At 45.8% G+C, this 22,112-nt stretch overlaps 1 protein-coding gene across 1 annotated transcript in view; it reads right to left on the bottom strand.

The window, feature by feature from the left end:
* Positions 1–22,112, bottom strand: part of PLB1 (phospholipase B1) — a 440,448-nt gene that overhangs the window by 143,108 nt on the left and 275,228 nt on the right. Inside the window, exons 38-39 of the mRNA XM_085610369.1 lie at positions 4,696–4,796; positions 1,963–2,044 (exon numbers count right to left, since the gene is read on the bottom strand). Of these exons, the coding sequence (XP_085466495.1) occupies positions 1,963–2,044; positions 4,696–4,796 (183 nt within the window). The remainder of the gene's footprint in view (positions 1–1,962; positions 2,045–4,695; positions 4,797–22,112) is intronic.

Genomic DNA, 22,112 nt, shown 5'->3' with positions numbered 1-22,112 from the left:
GCAAGCAACTCCCCTTCAAAAAAGAGATCTCCCCAGACCTCTAGGCCTGCGTCTCTTATAGGTGCCGCTAAGATATCTCCGAGACAGTCGCGGTTTTCAGGTAGCCCCCATAACGGAGTCTTATCACAATAGTAACCTTGTTTAATAGATCTTGTGACTTCGGCCCACAACTTTGCCAAACCCTGTAATACTTTCAGTTTAATTTTTTTAAAGTACTTGGGGTTGCCAAATTTGAATAAATAAGCAGATTGGCTAACTTCTTCCCCTTCTAGCATGGCTGAAAACATCCGCCCCACCCCGTAGTCATAAGGTAATTTTAACAACATACGGGAATGAGTTAACTGAAAAGCCCAAGCATATAGTTTCAAGTCAGGGGCAGCCAGGCCCCCTTTGTCCCTTCGCCTCCTAAGCTTTATCCAAGAAATCCTTGCCTGTTTATTATTCCAGATAAAAGATGTTATATCTGACTGTAACTTAACCCCTTCTATGCTGCGCAGATTCCGCCGCTGTGCTGACGGAATCTTGCGCGGGCGTGGTCATGACGGAACGGTTCCGTCATGAGCACAGCTCAACCGTGGCTCATGACGGAACCGTTCCGTCATGAGCACCGAAGGGGTTAACTAAACAAGAAAAATCAAAATGCAGGGGAATGGTACAAAACAAAAAAGAAAACTCTTGTGTTTAATTATCTTCCTGGAGAGAGATCAGCGTTTTGTATAGCTGAGGTTTCGACTTAGGTGAAGTTAGTGCAGAGGGTTAATATGCCTGCAGCAAAGAACGTGTACCAAGTAGATTACAGAGTGCGTATGATGTAAACAGATCAGCAGGTTACTGCTTTAAAAAGAGGCATCCTTTTGTTACTTGCAATTTATAACTTAACGTCCTAATATAGAATAGTGAGCTATTAACTTTCATCCTAGAACTGCATACACACTGCAAAGTATACATTATTAGAACATTGATTAATGTTGCAAAAAGGGTCAATTTGGCTAGAAATCGATTCTTATTATTAAAGAAAACTCCCAACTATGCTGTTTCTTTTTCGACTCTGAGTTTGTGCTTCTCCACACCAAGCACTCCTAAACTATGCTGCCAACCAGTATGGATAACATGTGACTCCTACACTTTTAGTCCTTTGGCTTATGTAACATTTCCTATACACTGATTTACACACGTATGATTGATTGTCTCTGTGTAATGTGTGTGCGATGCAAAGTGCTCGGACACCCTACACTGGTATGAGTGGCGCTATATAACTAATTCAATGCATCTGAGAGAGTTTGGTTATGGAGACTTGGTCACTGTTAAAGGGTGCTAGTGAGAGAATCCGTGGTGGTGGTGGTCATTGGGGGCGGGCGACAACAAACATTGTCACACAGAGCGCCACCAGCACTAAAGCCGGCCCTGCCCACTATAAGCCTTCTCCATGTCCGGAAATGGTCCCTCGTGTTTAGTTGTTTGACCTTCCTTCGGAGTCCACCAGCCCCTTAGAACACACACACATTGTAGAGTCATTCATGCTGTGTCCATGAAGAATTCTTGGAATCACTTTCAAGCAAAACGTGAAACCAAACCTCTGTAATGACATATATTTGTCAGAGTCCTGTGCTCGTGTGCCAACTTCAATAAGGAAGTAAATATTAGACAGATTCTAAGGAGAAAGAGACCGACAACTTCAGACTAAAGCTTCTTCCAGATCACAGCTTAAAGCTAATTGGGGTCCTTTTGAACCCAACCAAAAATGCCTGTAAAACAAAACTAAGAAGAATGGTGTTTTGTTGTTGCTGTTGATTTGATGGATAAAGGCATAGATCCCTTCTAATCTCAATTGAAAAAAAAGTGATGTACTCAACAATAAATTACTTGGCTAATAAAGAAAAGAACACCTTCACTTCCCTCAATTTCTTTAATACAAATGAAAAGTTCTCAGCTCCGTCCTAGTTTTAGACATAGAAGACATACCTGGTAGGCACTGTTGGCATCTGACATCTTCCTCCATTCCAGGGAATCGTCTTCAACTCTAAAGACACAGTGACACAGGGCACTGCCCAGGGAGAGACAAACAGGAGAAGAGTGCTTTAAAAAGGGCAGGCGCGTGCATGTGGGAACCGCCTGCCACTGGCGGCCATTTTTTTCTTTATCACGGCAGCCATTTTGTATCATGGCTGCTGGCCTGCGAGTTCACTTCCGCAATGGTTTGTGTATAATCAACAGAAACAAGACAGTTCTACTTTCTATATTTATGATGATACACTTTTTATATTTTAATCATTTCATACTAACAAAACAGAACATTTACACAAAGACATAAAAAGGTACATCAATTCATTCAGTTATCGATCACTCAAATGAGTCTCAAGTACAAAAATGCTCTCCAAATGGTGTCTTCCTGCCTTAAATAAATACCACGACACCCCGAACAGACATGTATTGATTTACATGGCTCTATAATGTATACATCATTATCTCAGTCACCTGCTTATGTTGAAATTCTCTATATCGAACAATCAATATTGGGGTTTGTGGTGCACTAGTATTTCATTATAAACCGAATTGCTTCTGTCATTGTTTCAAAAATAACCAATTCCTGCTCCCCACTATTTAATATAGTACTCCATATATACACAGACCAGCTTTCCAATGTCCAATCAATGACTTCAGAGACTGTCCCCAAAGAGAGCCAGCCTTTATAACGCCGTCGTTAGCACGCATGATCTTTACTATGCAGTCTTTATCACGCACATAAGTACCACACAGATTATTACATAGTATAGAATTTTACATTTAGCATGTAATATTTTACCACACAGGTATGTATTTAATTTTTTTAAAAGCATAATTTTTCATGCTTATTTGTCTTTAAAAAATGGGGTAAATGTGCGGGAAGAGGTAAAGGCAGGCAATGGTGATTTTAGGATAAAGGTATGGGTAGATGTGAGGGTAATTTTAGGATTTAGGGGTGGTTAGTGGTAAAGAGAGGTAAGGGTGACTTCAGAGTTTAAGGGTGGTTAGGGTAATTTTAAAAGTTTAGGGTTGGATAAAAGAAGAGCGAGATAAGGGTAATTTTAGAGTTAAGGGGAGTATAGAGGTAAAGGGAGACAAGGGTAAACAGGGGGGTTCGGGGAAGCTCCACCAAAATAAGAACAAAATAAAATATTTTTTTTAATTCCATATCTATCTATCTATCTATCTATCTATCTATCTATCTATCTATCTATCTATCTATCTATCTATCTATCTATCTATCTATCTATCTATCTGTCTGTCTGTCTGTCTGTCTGTCTGTCTGTCTGTCTGTCTGTCTGTCTGTCTGTCTGTCTGTCTGTCTGTCTGTCTGTCTGTCTGTCTGTCTGTCCTATCTATCTATATATTGTTTGCCAGGAATAGTTCATCTATCTGTGATGCACAGCCTCATTAAGTGTGGTGCCTATCTTACGACAAATTAATTCATCCACAAAAGAGGGCGGCACCCCAATGTGGTGAAATAGTATTTAATATGCCACTGGGTACCATATAATGGAAATACACACACAACACATTTCAACTGGGGTCTTGATCACGGATATATGTCTGTATATAAATACTTGTTAAAAGCAGAGCACACTTTTCTTTTTACACACAGGGAGCTCCATATCAGTAGCTCCCTGGGTGTAAAAAGCAATATGTCTCCCGCATGTGGCGGTAGTAGGTCAGCATCGCGGGGGCTTCAGGCTACCCCGCGGTCCCCAACAAGATAGCCATGCTCCGGGGATTGGGGTCCCCGGGGCCCAAAATGGCCCTGGGGAGGGTCCGACCCTGGATGGGGGACACTCGGCCCCCATCATTTTTTAAATAAAAAAAAGAAATGGCTGAGCCCTGGGGATGGGATCTCTGGGGCCGAAATCGGCCTGGGGAGGGGGGCTGTCCGACTTGGTTCCAACTCACATCTGAATGGTATTTGGAGACACCTAGTCGATCGGAGCCGACTCGTACAACCTTACGGACTGAGTTTCTGACCAAGCGATTAAGATGTCGGATTCAGACAGCCTTTCCGAATCAGTCTGTCCGACATGGATCGGCAGTCAGAATCTGACTTTGGGGACCCATAGCAGGCTCCCGTCACCCAGCGGCTGCTGGTTGGGGTCTGTGTGTGTACCCATGGGACCCCTCTTTCCATCCATGCACGGTGTGGCAGGTACCAAGGGGTGCCTGCCTCTGGGTGCAAGGTTTTCCGTGAAAACCCATTTTTCAATGGGAGCCTGTGTTGTCGGTCAGAACACAGGTTCCCATTGAAGTCAATGGGAGTCTGACCGAACGGTGTTCGGAAACTTCGCAATCGGTCGGTCGGACTTCCCGAATCTGAGTCGGTCTGAAACCATTTGTAAACCAAGTCGGTCAGAATGCTTTCCAACCGACATCGTAATCGACTCCTTAGAGTGCCACATACATTATGAAAAAAAGAAAGCAGGGAATTCTGGGTAGCTTTGTCACAAGGAAGGATTAAGTATGTCTCCAGGGTACGAAAGAGTGCTACTGAAGGGTTTTCTCTACCAGGTATAATATTTTTCAGGTGGGGATTTAAAAAAAAAAAGTTACACAAGCAAATGCATCGTTAAGGCAATTCTTACTCTTGAGGATTGTCCACTTGGTGAAACTGACCTCAAACGAACAAAAGTGAAGGGAACGTGAAATGACAGAGCACCTGAGACAACTCACCTAACTAAAGTGCGTGGGCAATCGACGCGGTCATCGGACAATACCCGCTTCAAGGGCATGATGTTCATAACTTCTGCCAGGTTGACAAAGGCTTTCGGGACCTGCAGTAATACATGGAATTAAAGGCCCATAAAGGTTATCATTCCCAGAATTAGCACAAAATACAACATTCAATAAATGAAACATATGTGACCATGCAGGTATACACAGCCACCGTAATAATGATGCAACGTTTTAACGTTAGTCTCGGGTTGCCCAGAATTTGTCACTTTGTTGGTCTGGTTGGAGACAGGCTTGTGTGATGAAAAACTCCTTTAACAAATCCTTAGATGGTCGTTGCCGCTGGGCAGGTTATTGTTAGGTCAGCTATTCCATAGGAAAATCGTTTTTTTGTGTTGCTAATTACTCTGCTACAGTTTAGAAGAATCTCCATAAAACTTTTCAAAAAGGTGTTACTTTTTTGCTAGCTTGTGAATAGAAATGGCTGAACGGATTTACACCCAATTTGGCATGAAGCTAGATCTTGGTATGCAGATTGTGCTCTTTGTGATTTGGTGTAAATAGTTTTTGAGAAATTAAGGTTAAAAAAAAAAATAGACATCTGGATGTATGGATCCCGGGAGAGTCTAGTCCGCGAGAGTCTTGAGACTCTCGCAGGAGTGCAAATTCAAAAATAGAATTGGCCAAGGGAGCTTTATTTCCCTTGGGCCTTCTCGCTCCTGTGGAAGTGAACACTATGATTGGCTGTCAGCAACATGCAAAAATGTTGCTGGTAGCCATTACAGGATTCAAGGACTTAGTCCTCTGTCCTGAACGTGTAAAAAACAAATATATATAGGCCCCACGGGGAATCATCAGTTTCTGCTGCGATCCCGTGTGACTCCCGGGGGATCTGGCAAAAAACAACCACCAACTGAATGGCGCACTATCTTTTATTAAGAGCAGGGGGCACGCGGCTCCCCTCCCCAAGCCATTATAGGCCCAGTGGAGCCCACCTAAGGTTGAATTAATAAAAAATAGGGTGGAGGCCGCATGATCCCCAAGCCATCACAGGCCCCGGGAAGCCAACTCCTGGGGTTGAAATGTCTTAAAAAGTGGAGGGAGGGCCACCTCCCAGAGCCACTAAAGGCCCCAGGAATCCCATCCATGGGGTCGGCTCACATGCTATGTCCTGGGTAGCCCATTCCTGGGACACAGCGATTTCCCTGCCTGAAACCTGTGTTTGCTACCGCTTAGCGGGAGCATTTGTTTATCTCTCGTCACGCTGGAGCAAACACAAATTCTGCTCCCAGCTGGCAGGAGCTTTGAAAATGCTGCTGCTTGCAGGGAGCAGACATTTGATCTGTTTCCCTGCCTGCACTGATGCAGGCAGGGAAATAGATCATGAGATTGCTCTGCCCGGAGGGAGGTTCTGTAATTCTCGAATCTGACTCCATTTCGTTCTGTGTCACCATTTTGTGTTGCCCTCACGTAGGCCTGTGAAGGTAGCCTGGCGAATAAAGTGGCCTGGCCTTCTTAGTTCATGTATACATTAACTAGGTTTCTTTTTGACTCTGAAATGAACTGTAAGAAACTGACCTCTGCACCTGAAACTGACCCCACAAAGCCAATTTCCCTGATCGATCTTTGTTTGAGATTGCCAATCAATGTTCAGGACATCGTTAACTTTTAGTTTCCTTGCACATGCCTTATCTTGTTCAGCATCTGTTACCGTTTCTTTTTTTATGTTTCTTCATTACATGGGTTATGCTTTCAATTATAGGTTTGTCCGGCTTGTGGAGATTGAATTTGGGACATTCCTAATAATTAACTTTTGGGTTGGGATACTGTAAATTGAGTTTTTGTGATGTGACACTTTGTTTGAAAATGTACCTTATTGGCTAGAATTTTGTGCAGTGGGTGTACATTTATAATGTGAATATTGGGTATAAAAGGAGATGTCTCGCCTTAGTAAAATGAGCAGTCTCCTGAGAATTTACACTGTGATGTATTTCTAGGATCACTTTTACTAGCTGCAGCTAATAAACTTGGTCTCTGATGCCATCCAGAAGTATTCCGTGTCTCTGTATACCAAGGCAGGTGAACTCGAAGATCTTAGGCGTGCCCCTGACGCCGCTGGGTTAAACCCCGGTTCTTCAACTGGCGTTCAACGTGGGGCAACTTCAGCGGTACTGGTCCAAGCCCGAAGATTGTGAGGAGCCCCGTGAGGAAATTCTGGAGGACGGCCGCCACTTCATCGACCCCTGCATGTCGACGTGGACCGAAGGTTTTTTCTGTGAGGCTTCCCCTTTCCGACGGCTGCGAAGGACTACTGCCCTGACTGTCGCCCTGTCTTGGACCCTCTTGTGATGATTTGTAAAGCGAGACGTTAGAAGGTCTTCTGGTGGCGTGACAGATATTTTGGTTAAGTATAAGTGGGTCGCTCCCACGATTTTGTTTTGTTTCTTGGTTTTGATTCGGCCATTGCAATAGTCGAAGCCTGGGGGTTCGTATATTTGCCAGTGTATCATTTTTAATAACCCCTTGAAGTTTGAAGCAAGACTAGAGAGCTAAAAGATGCCTGGTTTTAGCAAAATTAGGAAATGGTTTTGTTGTAGTTGTAATAGGGATTCCCGATTGGAGGACTCGTGTCCAATATCTCCGGTTGGAACTCCAACTTATGAGCTCTATTCAAAGCATGGTGTAGGTCCCATTACCTTTAATGCAGTATGGGTTTGTTATACAAGGAAAGATGGTGTTTTACAATGGCCCCAACATGGTAGTTTTGAATCAGATGTTTTAGATAACCTAGAAGTTGCGCTATTTAAGAAGAAAGCCCGGCCGGCGATGTTTGACTCTTTCCGCCTTTGGCGTAAGGAAGCCAAACAGCGAGAAATTAAGAAAGCGAAGAGAGATAGGAAGGAAAGGAACATATCGGTAATGCAAGCTGCTAGGCAGTTTAAGGAAGATGAAGAAGATCGTGCAATTGAAGTGTCAGATAGACAACATTGCATGGCCATTGACAAATGTTACCCGGCTTTGCCACCTCCCCTTTCAAATGTGACTGTAGACCCTGAAAAGGATCCTTTGATGTCACATTTACTGAGATTACCACCGCCTTATGTGCAGGGTGCTACTGCACCTCCGTTACCTCCAGTTGTTGCACCCCTTGTTGTCGTTCAACCCCCTGTTGTTGGTCAGCCACTCGTTGCTTCACAGGTGGTTCTTCCTGCCCCGGTGCAGCCCCCTCCAGGGCCGCCAGCCTTGCCACCAGCCTCGCCTCAAACTCCTTTGCCTTACACTCCTTTATCTTCGACTTCTCTTATTTCTGTCCCTACGTCTCTGTCACCTCAAAACACTTTGTCTCCTGTCCTCATGTCAACTTCTTCTCCTTCCGCTCGGCAACGAATGACTGAGACTGTCACTAGTCTTTTGCTCCTTTCTTTGGGCCACTGAATATGACCCCTGTTTCTGAACGTAAGCAGGGACGTAGTCAGCTCCCTGGTCCCGAAGAGCAGGCAGTGTTAGATCTCCTTGCTCGTAGATGGGTTTTGAATACCTCCAAGTACAGTCCACAAGTGGTTATGGATATCTTCCTACAATGGGCGGCACCAAAAGAAAGGTATGTTTTTTATGTCATGTGTACCTTCCTTCGTCAGGATTGGGAAGATAATGAGTTGGGTTCAATTCCACTGTGTTCAGTCTGAATTTGCTAAAGGGAGGATAGTGGGTTCCGATGTTGTGGAAGCGGTAGAGACACTACTCGCTTTTAGGTCTAGACTTCCACCTCAGTCATTGTTCGAACCTGACCCTTCTATTAGGAGAAAAATGAAGCAGTATCCTATGAGAGAGGTTCCCCCTGTATGGAGAGAGGCAGTTGTGGCTGATGCCGCTCATGGTATTGCGGCTGCACCGGCTCATTTTCAGCGAGTGTGGGTGCATGTCTCTTGGAAGAGAGCTGAGGTCCTGGCTCTTAAGCAGACTTTGCCTGACCCCCGTAAAAATCCTGCTGGTTATTATAAGGAGTTGTCTCATACAGTTGATGCGTGTGTTATGAATTTATCTGACATAGATACGTTGATGGGTAATGTAGTTCCTCAACCCTTGTGGGCGAAGATCTGTCACGAGGATCACGCGCCAGAGTTAGGAGATACGTGGGTTAATATTACTGCTGCAGATGGTCGGCAGATAGGAGGTGCCAAACCTGAACCCTTAGTTGCAGAACTACCTGGTAGGATTATTAATTTAAACAGCACGTATTGCAGCACGTATTGCACAGAATTCAGCGCAAGCAGCGGAGTTGATAGCGTTGACTAGAGCGTGTGTGTTGTCAAAAGGAAAGAGAGTGAATGTTTATACTGATAGCCAATACGCATTTGGCGTGGCTCATAGTTATGGTCGCTTGTGGAAAGAGAGAGGATTTCTTACTTCCCATGGTACAAAAATTCAGCATGGACAATTAGTGAATGAACTTCTTGAATCACTTACTTTGCCAACCCAAATTGCGATAGTGAAGTGTAGTGCGCATAAGAAGGTTACGGATGATGTGGGTCAAGGGAATGTGTTTGCAGATGAAGTAGCGAGAGAAACGGCGAAAGATGTGACGAGTCGGATGTATGTTGCAGGTCCTGCCAGATGGGTTGTGGAAGGAGGAATGTGTGAAGATACAACAGAAAGTGTGAAGATGATTCAGGCAGAAGCTACTGAGAAAGAATTGAGTATGTGGAGAGAGAGTACGGGAATGTTGGATTCAACAGGCTGTTGGGTTGAGTTGTCAGAGCACTAGCGATGGTTGTTGCCGGATGCATATGTGCTTCCGGTGGTTACTATGGCTCATGGGTTGGCTCACATTAGTTCAAAAGGGATATGTAAGTTGTTGGCTCCGGTATGGCAGAATGGTGGAATTCCTAAGTGTGCTGAGAATTTGGTTAAACACTGCATGATTTGCTTGATGCATAATCCTGGAAAAGGAACCCCAACTCCAGCGGGTCATTTTGCTCCTCCAACGTATCCGTTCGAGGTGTTGCAGATAGGCTATATTCATATGGAAAGATGCAATAAGTTGAAGTATGTCCTTGTGGTTGTTTGTGCCTTTTCCAGATAGATAGAGGCCTACCCCCTAAAGGATAATACTGCCCTGTCTACAGCCAAGGTTTTGCTCAAAGAATTCTTTCCCAGATATGGCTTGCCGAGGATGGTATGGAGTGATAATGGAAGTGAATTAGTGGGTCAGATTATGAAGAAAGTATGTGCGGGTCTGGGTATTAACCAGAAATTTCACGCTGCGAATCACCCCCAGTCAGCAGGCCTGGTCGAGTGCTATAATGGCACTCTGAAGCTGAAGTTGGCCAAGGTGCAAGCGAGCTCTGGTCTTACATGGCCCGATGCCTTTCCATTGGCACTTTTGTCCACGAGAATGACAGTACATTCTCGCGTGGGACTTAGCCCATACGAGATTGTTTTTGGACGCCCGGCGAATGTCTGGGGTGTGCCGAGGCCTAAGAAGTACAGTGATATCGAGTACCCTATGTTGGTTGACTACTTACATGATTTGACTGCTAAATTGCGCGTTCTTCACCAACAGATCCATGACACTTTGCCTTCAGTTTCTGTAGACGCAGGCCACACGATTCAACCTGGCGACTGGGTTCTAACCAAGAATTTCCGGAGGTCAAAGAACTTGGAACCAAGATGGACCGGTCCATACCAAGTCCTGTTATCAACTCGGACTGCTATTAAGGTGTTCGGCAAGAAAAACTGGGTACATGGTACCCATTGTAAGAAGATACCTTTGCCCTTACCGTACGATAACTGGGTCTGGGAAGGTGTTACCGATTCCGAGAGTGAAAGGGTTCCGAGATTTGTACCTTTTAGCGATGCACATCTGGAATGGACTCAGTCAGAACGTGCGGATGATAAAGTCTTGCAAGAAGCTGTGCCGCCGTGTTTGAGACATGATACTACGCACCCAGAGACACTCTTTCAGGATCAAACTGCCCCCAAGCATTGTAAGCAGCCTTGAGTTATAAGACAGAATTGTCTCAGCATGGCAATTTCTAAATAACATAGAAGACTGCGTGCACCAGGTACTAACCAATGTATTTGTGCTTGTTTAGCTTTAGAAGAGGGTATATCTGTAAAGTGTTCAACATATTATTATGGCTGCAGGTTGTATGAACTTTAGCACCTTTAGACCTTGGTTATTTTGAGTGAATAGTGTCTGTTTGGACAAGTTTTGCATCAAGTGTATACTGTACTTAGTAGATACTTTTTAATACTCTTTGGTGTATTTCCCACAAGAGTTTCACTGTCTGCAAACAGTGTGGTGCAGAGTAAACTCACTCCATAGAGTAAACATTGTTTAAAGTACCCACTTTTCTAGTCATATCAACTTCATTTCTCAATGTAGGTTCGGTGACTGAGATGTTTCATACAGATTAAGGCTGTCTGTAGTAGGTTATTAGTTTTGGAAGAGGCATTAAGAATCTTGAGGGACTTGGCTTCCTCTGAACACTTACATACAGAGTGAACACTGTATGCAATAAGGGTTGATTGTTAATGTGAACTAGGCTGCCCATAAAGTGTATGGTATAGGGTCAATGTTTCACATAACCCATGCTTGCTACACCTAAGGGAATTGTATCTGTGATGGCAATAATCATGCTTCCTATTCTTCTGAGCTATTTTGTACTTACTTTCAGGCTTCTAATGTCATACTACTTTATAGAGCAATGTGCACAAAAAAAGCTTGAATTATATTATAAGTGATGTCATTTGAGATGTCATCAGTGATGTAATAAATTATATCATATAACACGTCATAAGTGATGTAATATGAGGTCATGAGCAGTGAATGGCGAAGTCGCAAGTTATAGTTAGCACTGCTAACTGTAACTGGTGAATTTCTGTGTTTTTTTTAGTCCATAATATACACACACACACACACACACGTCACAAAGTTATTCGCTGTATAACAACTATGCTATGGTGCTTATACAGCAAATACCTATATAGCTATATTAAAGGGGTTCATCACATCCCTGCCATGCAAGGGCAAATACAGGGGTTTCCTTAAGTGGGTCTGTCTGTCTGTCTGTCTGTATGTGTGCCCGTCCGTCCGTCCGTCCGTCCGTCCGTCCATCCATCCGCCCGTCCGTCCATCCATCCATCCATCCATCCATCCATCCATCCATCCATCCATCCATCCATCCATCCATCCATCCATCCATCCATCCATCCATCTATCTATGATTGCATTTATATAATGCTTACTACGCTTGACGAGGCATCGAAGTACTTTATGCTTTGCAGTACACTGATCAGGAACCCTAGGTTAGTGGTTAGTCCAGTGTTATTGGTCACTGTTAGTTATTGGGATTAGTCTTGTGCACTCAAAGAAAACCGTTCTATGCAGTCATTACAGTTTCATTGTGGTGGTCTAAATTAATGATGGTTAGTTGCGATCATTAGTGGGTGGATTGTGAGGTCATGCACGTGGTTGGTGGGATTAATAGATGAGTTAGAGAGGATTAGGTATTGTTAAATTGCAAAGGTATGACTTTCAGAGAAAGATGGAGAGATTGTGACACTGTAAATGAGTTGTGGGAAATGTGAAGAAATACATTAATAGAGCCCACCCCCGGGAAATATCGGTTTCCCTGCCTGCAGTAGCACGGGCAGGGAAACCTGCATTTGCTCTTACTTGGCAAGAGTATTTTCAAAACACCAAGTCTGCACACAGCGGGCGGGAGCTTCAAAAATGCTCCTGCCCGCTGGGAGCAGACTTTTCATCTGTTTCCCTGCATGCACTGAAACGGGCAGGGAAACAGAAGAAAATATTGCTCCCGCCCTCAGGGAGCAGCATTAGTAGCTGTATGCGAAGAGCTGGCTGGGGCCACTGGGACGTTGGGTCTCTTCACGCGGCCCCCAACGAGACTTTGCCCACCCAGGGAACATACATTTAAAAGAAGGAGGTTCCCAGGGCCAAAATCTGCCTGGGAAGGTGGTGCCATGCGGGCCCTCGTCCTCCTCCTCAAAATAATGATGGGCTCTGGGGGATGGGGTCCCCAGTGCTGAAAAGAGGGGGGGCATGCACGCCCATCTCCCTAAAAAAATAACGCCGGCCCCGGGTTCCCCTTGGCTGAAATATGACCAGGGAGGGGGGCCATGCATGACTCCCTCTCCCTTAAAATGACGTCAGGCCCTGGTAGATGGGGTACCCGGGGGCCAAGATCAGCCCAGGGAGCGGGAGCCATGTGCGCCCCCTCCATTTTATTTAAAAGAGTGGCCCTGGGGGATGGGGTCCCTATGGTCCAACAAGGCTCAAGGAGGGAGGCTATGTGGCCCCCCCTCCCCTTTATTTAAATAAGTGGTATTGGGGGATGATGTTCCTGGGGCTGATAACGGCTCAGGGAGATGGTCCGTCCCCTTAAAAAAAATACACAGCACTGGGGGATGGGGTCCCAGGGAACTAAAGAGGCTCAGGGACGGATTCTGTGTGCCCCTCTCCACTATATAAAAAAAAGGACCAGGTGCTGTGGCCAACCCTCCACAGACTGGAATTGGCTGCATGTGGGGTTTGGCCTCAGGGCCTGTCATTTACACACGGTAAGTATTACTGTATGTAAAATAAAAACTAGAAATTCACTGAAAAAACAAAGGTCAAAGTAACGTTATAGTTAGGTATGATAAAGAGATCATTTTTCTTTTTTTTAAAACCTTAGAAATTCACTGAAAGAAACAAAGGTTAAAGTAATGGTATAGTGAGGTGAATTTGTCAATGACAAAATTAACGTTTTAAGCTAAAAAAACCCACAGAAATTCAGTTGTGCCCCTGCCATGCACTGCTTACGACCTCACATATGACATCACTCGTGACTTGTTCTATGACATCATTTATGACATCAGTGATCACATCTCAAATGACATCATTGATGCCATCACTGATGATATCACTGATGAAATCAACCGATTAGTGTGCTAGTTTGTTTTATAGTTTACATAGTGGCGGGTAAGTACCATATTACTTGTCTACCCAATTATGTACAATACTAGTTTCTAAAAGACAAGAATGGGGTAGGAATATAGGTGCTGTCTATCAACTGTGCCTCAGGACAACCGTATAGCTGAGGGAGAGGTCAGGAAGAGTGGAAAGAGATCTTGGGTTTCTGGTGCCCATATAGGTTCACAGCCGGATGCAGCCCTTCACAGTCCTTTAGGTGAAAGAAGATAAAGACCAGGTATAGTCAAAGGGTATTAGAGTAATTTTGTATGAATGTCCTCCGGATACACAGACATTCATTCAGATCAGGGTCTGCAAGTGACAGATTGTTCTCGGACACCATGGAGTAACTTCAATTAGACATAACAAGTATTGCAACCTCTCACCCCAGTCACTAGGAAAAAGACTACACCCTGCCATCTAGGCCTCAGACCACACTGGGGGACATTTAGTGCTTTATAGAGTTTAATGTTTTGGTTATTTTATCAAGGGAAATCTCCATATAAGCTGCCCTTTTTTAAGAATCTCCTACTAACAAAGTTTCTGTTCCAGAGAAATAGGTTTCTGCAAAAAAAGTAGATTTAAAGTTATATGGCAAGGCTAAAATCCATACTCACTTTAGAGAATATAAAATGGAGGCCAAATTAGGTAGCACTCATAGACAGATCACAGTGAGTAAAACAGCCTTCAGCATAAAAAGAGATGCATTAGCACCCTATAAGAAGAACATCATCTCCTCTGAATAAATAAAATATGTCTACAGAGGTTAAAAGTCTTGATCTCTCATTGTGAAGATCGGGGGTGGAAGGTACTGCTGGACGTGGCTGCTTCACAGGAGTACCCTCTGTATTTTACAGGATGTTCTTCCCGCCGACCCTTACTATCAACCAGAATGAATACTAGTTTTGTATTATGGAGACTGTGGGAGGTGGGCATAACCTACCCTGAATGCATCCAGCACGTGGTAGTCTCATTATGTGCATAAGAGGCAGTGGTGGGTCTGTGGCGTGGATGTTTTCCAGGGATCACATCCCAGCTCTCTGGAGTAGGCCCAAGAAGTCCCAGGAAGGCACTACAGGCAACCACCCTCTGCCCACTGGAGTCCATTCTTATTGCGGCTCCATTAGACTTCTGGGCTGAAATCACATGGATAGCCGCAGAACTGCTAGCTGATGGTGCGACGCGAGCTGCCATTTTTAGACTGTGATTTAGATGGTGATTTTGAATCAAGAAAAAAACTAAATGACTTTGCAGAACATGCAGTAGTTGAGAAACACTTTCGATGGGAGTAACCATGATTGAACATCCGAAGTGCAATAGTTTGTAAAAGAAAAAATCACAAATTATCTTTTGGATGGATTGCATTTCAGGTAGTGTGATGATGGGCACCTTTCACTAAGACAAAGGCAAGCCCTTAGCCTGAGGACATCATTTTGTCGAAGATATGCATTTCTTCGATGCATAGGTTAACAGAAATGAATGTTAACCCAAAAGATCAGCATTTTATTTATTTATTTATTTATTTTAGTGTTTTATAGAGCGCAAACATGACCCATGAGGGTATCAGAGCGCTTTACATGGTTAACAGGAAAAAAAAAAACATCATAGAGAAACAGTACAAACAGTAAAGTAACACAAGCAGAGAAATATAACATATAGGGGGGGGGGATGAGGGAGCATGGGGGCAAAGGGAGCACACATGAGAGCTAAAATTCAAGCTAGGGTTGGCAGAGACCGTGGCCCCCTTGGGTCTCGGTGGAGTCCGGTTATAGGGTTGCGGAAGATGCAATAGTCATGGAATAAAGCAGCAAGTCATATCTGCTGAGAGGAGGACTTAGTACAGGAATTTACCCATGAGGAAGGTTTTGGCTTCCTTCTTGAAGCGAGCAAGAGTGGGGATTCTTCTGATAACGGGCGGGAAGGAGTTCCAAATTCTTGGTGCTGCCCCGGTGAATGCCCTATTGTAGGTTCTTTTTTTATGAAAGTGGGCGGGTCGGAGCAGGAGACTGTTAGTGGATCGAGATTTCCTGTTTCCTCCCGATAGCACAAGCTTCTGTGAAAGGTATGCAGGGGAGATTGCGTATAAGGCCTTGTGTGTAATGCACGCCAGTTTCAACTGTATTCTGGCCTCTAGAGGGAGCCAGTTTAGGGCTTTCAGATGTGGAGAGATGTGGTCGAATTTCCTTGTGCCGGTGAGTAGTCTGGCTGCCGCGTTGAGACAGGCTTTTAGCGGTGCCAAGGAGCGCTTGGGTAGGCCTGTGAGGGTGGAGCATCCAAATTCCAGTCTGGATATGACTAGAGCTTGGACTGCCATTTTCAAATCTGGAGCATCGATGAAGGGTTTTAATTTCCAGAGGTAGCTCAGGTGGAATCTGGCTGCCTTGGCCATTGAATTAATGTGGTCACGCATGTTCAGGTTGCAGTCAAGAAAAATGCCCAGTGATTTGGCGGAGTCCACGATGGTCGGGGGACAATTTAGGGCTGTGATGGCCTTGAACCACACCTGTAGCTCCGGGTTGGCTTTGGATGGGGAGATCAGGAGAAATTCAGTTTTCTTGGCGTTGAGTTTTAGTTGGTTAGTGGCAAGCCACTGAACGGTTAGTTTCAGGGTTTCGTTCAGGGCGAGGACCTCCTTGAGTAAGGAGATATTGATGTAAATTTGGGTGTCATCCGCGTACATGTGGTAGGAGATATTGGCGGAGCGTAGAATTTCAGTGAGAGGCTCCAAGTAAAGATTAAAGAGGGTAGGAGACAGGGTTGAGCCTTGAGGGACTCCAACCGTGACCGGGGTGGGAGCGGATAGTTTGCCATCAATGAGGAATCTTTGAGATCGGTTATGGAGGAAGGACCTGAACCATTCAAGGACAACGCCATCCAGACCCATCCTGTGTTTAAGGCGTTCAAGTAGTTTTTCATGATTGACAGTGTCGAAGGCGGAAGATAGATCTAAAAGGATTAGGAGGCATGTTTTGCCTTGGTCCAGGGCTTGGAGGGCGTCGTCCAGAATGTGGAGCATGGTTGTTTCAGTGCTGTGCCCTGGTCTGAATCATGATTGGAAGTCGTCCAGCAGGTGGAAGTTGTCGATGTGTTGACTAAGCTGGTATTGTACGCATTTCTCTAACACTTTGGCTAGTAGGGGTATATTAGAGATGGGTCTGAAATTGTCTGGTGCGGCGGGATCAAGCGTTGGTTTTTTTAGAATAGGAAGGACTTGGCCGGCTTTCAGGGGGTCCGGAATCGATCCCTGCTGGAGAGAGGCGTTGATCATCGCGGTCCAGCAAGGAACAATGGCACGGGAGGCCGCAGCGAGGCAGTTGGATGGTAGCGGGTCATTGAAGTGGTTGTTTGGGTTTAATGTAGAGAGGATTTTAGCAATGGAGTCTTCGTCGTAGATTTTGAAGTCGGTCCAGCAAGCTTCGTTTTTGGGTAAGGTCGAAGATGAGGGTGCATGGGGAGGCAGTTGGTCATGAGGGGGTTGAGCGCAAGAGGCGGTACTAAGTTCGATTCCTAGGGAGGCAGTTTTTTCGGCGAAGAAGGAGGAGAATTCATCCGAAAATATAAGAGATTTCGGGGATTCTTTAGGAGTTTTGGCCAGCTTGTTTGATTGAAGTTTAACCAGTTCAAAGAGCTTGCGGGGCCTATTCGTGGCATTCCCCAGTTCGGATCTGAAGTAATCTTTTTTTGAGTTGAGGATGTGTCTGTTGTAGGAGTTTCTTGCCTGCCGGAGAAGTTTGAGGTGCTCGGTAGATGGGTACTGCCTCCATATTCTTTCGGCTTGACGTAGGGATCTCCTCTCTGAGTTGAGGGAGGCGGAGAACCAGGGGTTTCTGTCTTTGATTTGTGTTCTCTTTAGTTTCAGGGGGGCAAGGTCGTCTAGAATGTTCGACATAGACGCCGAATAATGGTCATAGAGGTCATTGATTGTGGTAGTGTTCGAGGTCGGGTAGAGCTCAAGTTTGCAGCGAGCCTCCAGCTTCGTAAGGTCCAGATTTTTGGTGTCCCTGATCCAGCGTTTGGGAATCATCGGTTGTAGGGGCTTAGTCTAGATTGATCCGGGTAGGATGAAGGAGATGGTGTGGTGGTCGGACCAGTCACAAGGGTCGATAGAGATGAGTTTGACTACGGAGTCCTTGGATATGATCCAGTCCAGGGTGGCTCCTTTTGAGTGAGTTGGTAGGGAGCAGAATTGAGTCAGGGCTTGGTCATTTAGGAGGTCTTTGATGGTATTGACGTGAGGGTCATTGGGGTCATTCCAGTGGAGATTGAAATCACCGAGGAAGATCTCTTTGGAAATAGAGGAAATTTTTGAGGTGATGACTTCCAGTAGGTGATCGGTGAAAGAGTCATTAGAGCCAGGGGGGTGGTAAAAAATGTGCAAGTTACAAAGGTGAAGGGCGTTGTTGGTGAGGGAGAGTGAGAGATACTCGCAGGAGTCGGTAGTGAGCGTTCCGAGTTCCTTGACCCGGAGGGAGGATCTGTAGATGCAGGCGAGGCCTCCGCCCTTTCTGTTCGACTGCCTGTCTAGCCTAGCAATGTTGTAATTAGGAGGGACTAATAAGTCCAGACAAGGGGAGGAGTATTCATTTTGCCAGGTTTCAGTAAGGATAGCTAAGTCCAGGTTTTTGTGCAGGATGAGGTCAGCGATATCGGCTGCATGTTTAGCTGCTGAACGACAGTTGATTAGGAGACCTGATAGTGGGGGGTCTGGGGAAGTGTCAAGTGTCTGGGAGGATGGAAGGATTGGCGCAAGATTGCTTTTAACCACATTTCTGTTACGTCGTGTGGTTGGCCTGTTGGGGTTGATGGTGACCGTGCTGATGGGGTGTGCATGACCTGTGACAGGAGGGCAGGGGTTGGCAAGGGCAGTATTGTAATCTTGGAGGATGGCAAGGATTTCGTCTTCAGTGAGGTCAGCTGGGGTAGGGGAGGTGGGTGGGGAATTGTAGGAGAGTGCCAGAGCTCGGGATTCCGCTTCAGAGATGCGGCAGGGGTGCTTGCGCGGGCGAAGGTGTCTTAAGGGAAGCGGGAGAGGGAGCATGGGGGGCGCATTTGACTGTGGGGGGGGGGTGGATGAGATTTGAGGTTCGCGAGGGAGAGTTCAGCGAGGTGCAAGAGGTTCATAAGGTCCAGAATGGAGCAGTGGATGCTCTGAGTTAGGGTGGATGCTCTAGAGTGCAAAGCTTCTAGGTCGATGAGGGCTGGGGGTGTTGGCAGGGAGGGGGGCGAGGGTTCAGGAGCCGATGTTAGGGTAGGGGGGGGTCCATGGTAAGGATCACAGAGTATGCTGGGAGGGAAAGGAGGAACTATGGTGGGGGCTGTAGTGGGGGTATGCAGGTTGCTAGGCATAGTGGGCGGGTAGGACGGAGGGCTGCTGGTGATGGAGTCAGTTCTCCTGTCCGTATCGTGAACGTGGTTTCTGAGGAGGGTGAACCGGTCAGCGAATTTGTTAAGGTTATTAGTTGTGGCTTGGACCAGGACTATGCCGCTTTTGTAGAGGGTGATAGTGAGGTCTGCTCTGAGGGTAGGAGAGGGAATAATAGTAAGTTTGGTGCCATAGGGAATACATGAAGATGAACATCATAAGAGATGTTATTGACCAATCCTTAGAAACCTTCACAGGCAACAGGAAGGAAGGGGCACCTGAAGTGACCAACTAGACTAAGGGGCCTATACCGATGGGGTTTGGAACGCCTCCTAACAGCATTTGCTCCGTCTGAATCGAATCAGCAATGTGTCTTTCCAACCGACCGAGTAGGATGCGAGTTAGGCGTTATGAATATTCCAATCTGTACTCGAGGGCACTCGGAATGACTGAGCCGTACGGAGCAGAATCGTACGTCCCTATGGGCCACTTTTCCGAACGACCGATTACAATGCTGGATTGGGACAGCCTTTCTTAATCGTGCCGTCCGACTCGAATCGGCAGTCGGTATCAAACTTTGGGAGCACGTAGCGGGCCCCCCCTGCACCTGGAGCCTTCCCAATCGAAGCCCGTGGGGTTACCCATGGGTCTCCCCATAACAGCCATGCACAGTGTGGCAAGCACCAAGGAGTGCCCGCCACAGGGTGCCCGATTTTCCCCAGCCACCCCTTTCTTCAATGGGAGCCTATGCATTCAGTCGGAACATAGGCTCCCATTGAAGTCAATGGGTGTCCGACCGAATCGTTTCTGAAAGCATTCGAATGCATCGTACTTGGTAGGTCGGACTCTCCCGATCAGAGTCGTTCGGAAACTATTCCCAAACCGATCTGGTTGGAATGATTTCTGAACCGCGCCGGAATAGGCCCCATAGTGAGATTAGGAAAAACTATATTACTTTATGTTCATGCCACACACTGAGCTGTAGCTCATGGGGTTAAACGTATATGGTAAAGTAAAGCCTATAAACAGCTTAACATGGACAGTCTGAAGAGTATTTCTTTATTGTCTACTGTATCAGGGGTCTTTGAGCGATCCAACATCCCCGCTGTCAAACGGCAATAGAATATATCGACCACCTCCATACTCCAGAAGGTAGACACTCTCTGAAGATACAGGGATTTTTAGCTTTGTCAAAATTAATCATTCAGTTGGGTGCACCAATTTGGATAAACATAAAGAAGGCCTCTGATTTCTCCAGGGCGACAGTAGTCAATAGTCTTTTCTCACTTTCCTTTGCCTTAATACCATTTGTTTCTAGCAAATAAAAATGACACTTGTGACTGTCCCGGTCCTTATGACGTTCTAAAAGAGCGTAGTCTTTGAAACTGACCAGTAAGTAAGGGCAAAGGGCCCTTATATACCAGCACCCTCTCCAGCATGACAGGAGCCTCCGAGTGTGATAGTGTGTGTGCGTCAGTGCGTGCGTGCGTGCGTGTGTCTCTGTCTGTCCTCCAGCCTGGCAGTGTCTCTCCCTAGCAGCAACCTGACCTCTGGCATCTCAGTGCCCCCTCATGCTATTTGTAGCCCCAACTCAGAGGACCAAGCCTAGTATTCATAGGACACAATACTTGAGTGGGAATGTATTTGGACCTGCCACTTAAAGTAAGTGGACTACAGAAATGAAAAATAATACATGAATTTGTTTTTTCAACACTGTCATCCACAAGGCTTCTCAATGTATTGTTCGGCAAATTGCTCTGGTAAATGTATCATCTTGCGAACGATGTTTCGATGTGTCGGTGCTTTCTTGGGACGTGGCACCGACCCCAAGAGAGAGTTGTGCTAATGTTTCTATTGTGTGATATCGGTACATGGTCCGAGACAAACATTGGAGCCTTGCCACCTTGTGTATGTCACTGAGGTGGAGTAGTTGAGGAGGTTAGCATCGTGGTTTGTCCTGAGAGCCCTTTTCAGTCTATCTAGGGGCAGTATGTCTCCTTCTTCGGGCACACGTGTGCGGTGTGCGTCAGAAGCAGTCTTTCCATCGACACGCGCATGGTTCGCTGCTGGGCTGAAATAAAGCTCTGGGGTACTGCAGCACTATTAGGAGGTGCTGGAATATTTCAGAACTGGTTGTCCTGTAAAATGCACTGCTTTGCCACAGTCCCTCCAAAAAACGCCCATGGGAGAGAACCCTACAAATGGCCCTGGATAGCCGGGGGCCACTGGGGAGTTTAAGGCTCTCTCACTACACTTGCCACTGCACTGCAGCGCGAGCCGTGCAGGAACATTTTGCACAGGGCTGCCCTGTGCTCCATTCTGACCCTAGACATGTTGTGCCTCCTTCATGGATGTCATTTAGGCGATCACCCGGGGTTCAAAGATGCGACCTTTGGCTCGCCCTTTGCGACCCCTCTCACATCTTTGCGACCCCTGGCTTCAAAGGGGGCGAAATCAGTGCCAAGAACACAGGGGCGGCTCATCATTATGGGCCTTGTGGCTCTGCCTTCCTTCTTTTTCTGCCATATTATTTATTAAACTAATAGTGAATAATAAATTAATAATCGAAAGTTTACTATTAGTATTATAAAAATGCTTTCAAGTGTATGTTATGTTTGTGGGTGGGGGTGTGTTTGTATGAGAGAGAGCATATGTATGCGAGCGTGCGTGACTATAAGTGTGAGTGAAAGTGAGTGGGTGAGAGACAGTGATAGGATACTGAGTGAGAAGGAGTGAGATAGTGCGTCAGTACGTGAGTAAGAGTAAGAGTGGCTGTAAATGAGTGAGAGTGGGAGAGGAAGAATGAATAAGAATTAGAGTGAGGCCGTGTTAGAGAGTGTGACAGAGAGTGAGTGACAGTCATTGAGTGCATCTGTGAGTGAATTTGAGTGACTGAGAATGAGCAAGAGTGAGTGTGGGTGCGAAAGGATAAGTGAGAGAATGAATCTGTGAAAATGAGTGAGCCAGAGTGAGTGAGACTACGTGAGAGTGAGTGAGAATCAGGGAGTTTGAGTAAGAGTGAGATAGTGTCAGAATGAGTGAGCATGAATGAGTGAGAAGAGTGAATGTAAGAGA

The sequence above is a fragment of the Triturus cristatus genome, chromosome 6 (genome assembly GCF_964204655.1).
Source record: "Triturus cristatus chromosome 6, aTriCri1.1, whole genome shotgun sequence".
NCBI lineage: Eukaryota > Metazoa > Chordata > Amphibia > Caudata > Salamandridae > Triturus > Triturus cristatus.
This window is presented reverse-complemented; position numbering and strand designations above follow the sequence as displayed.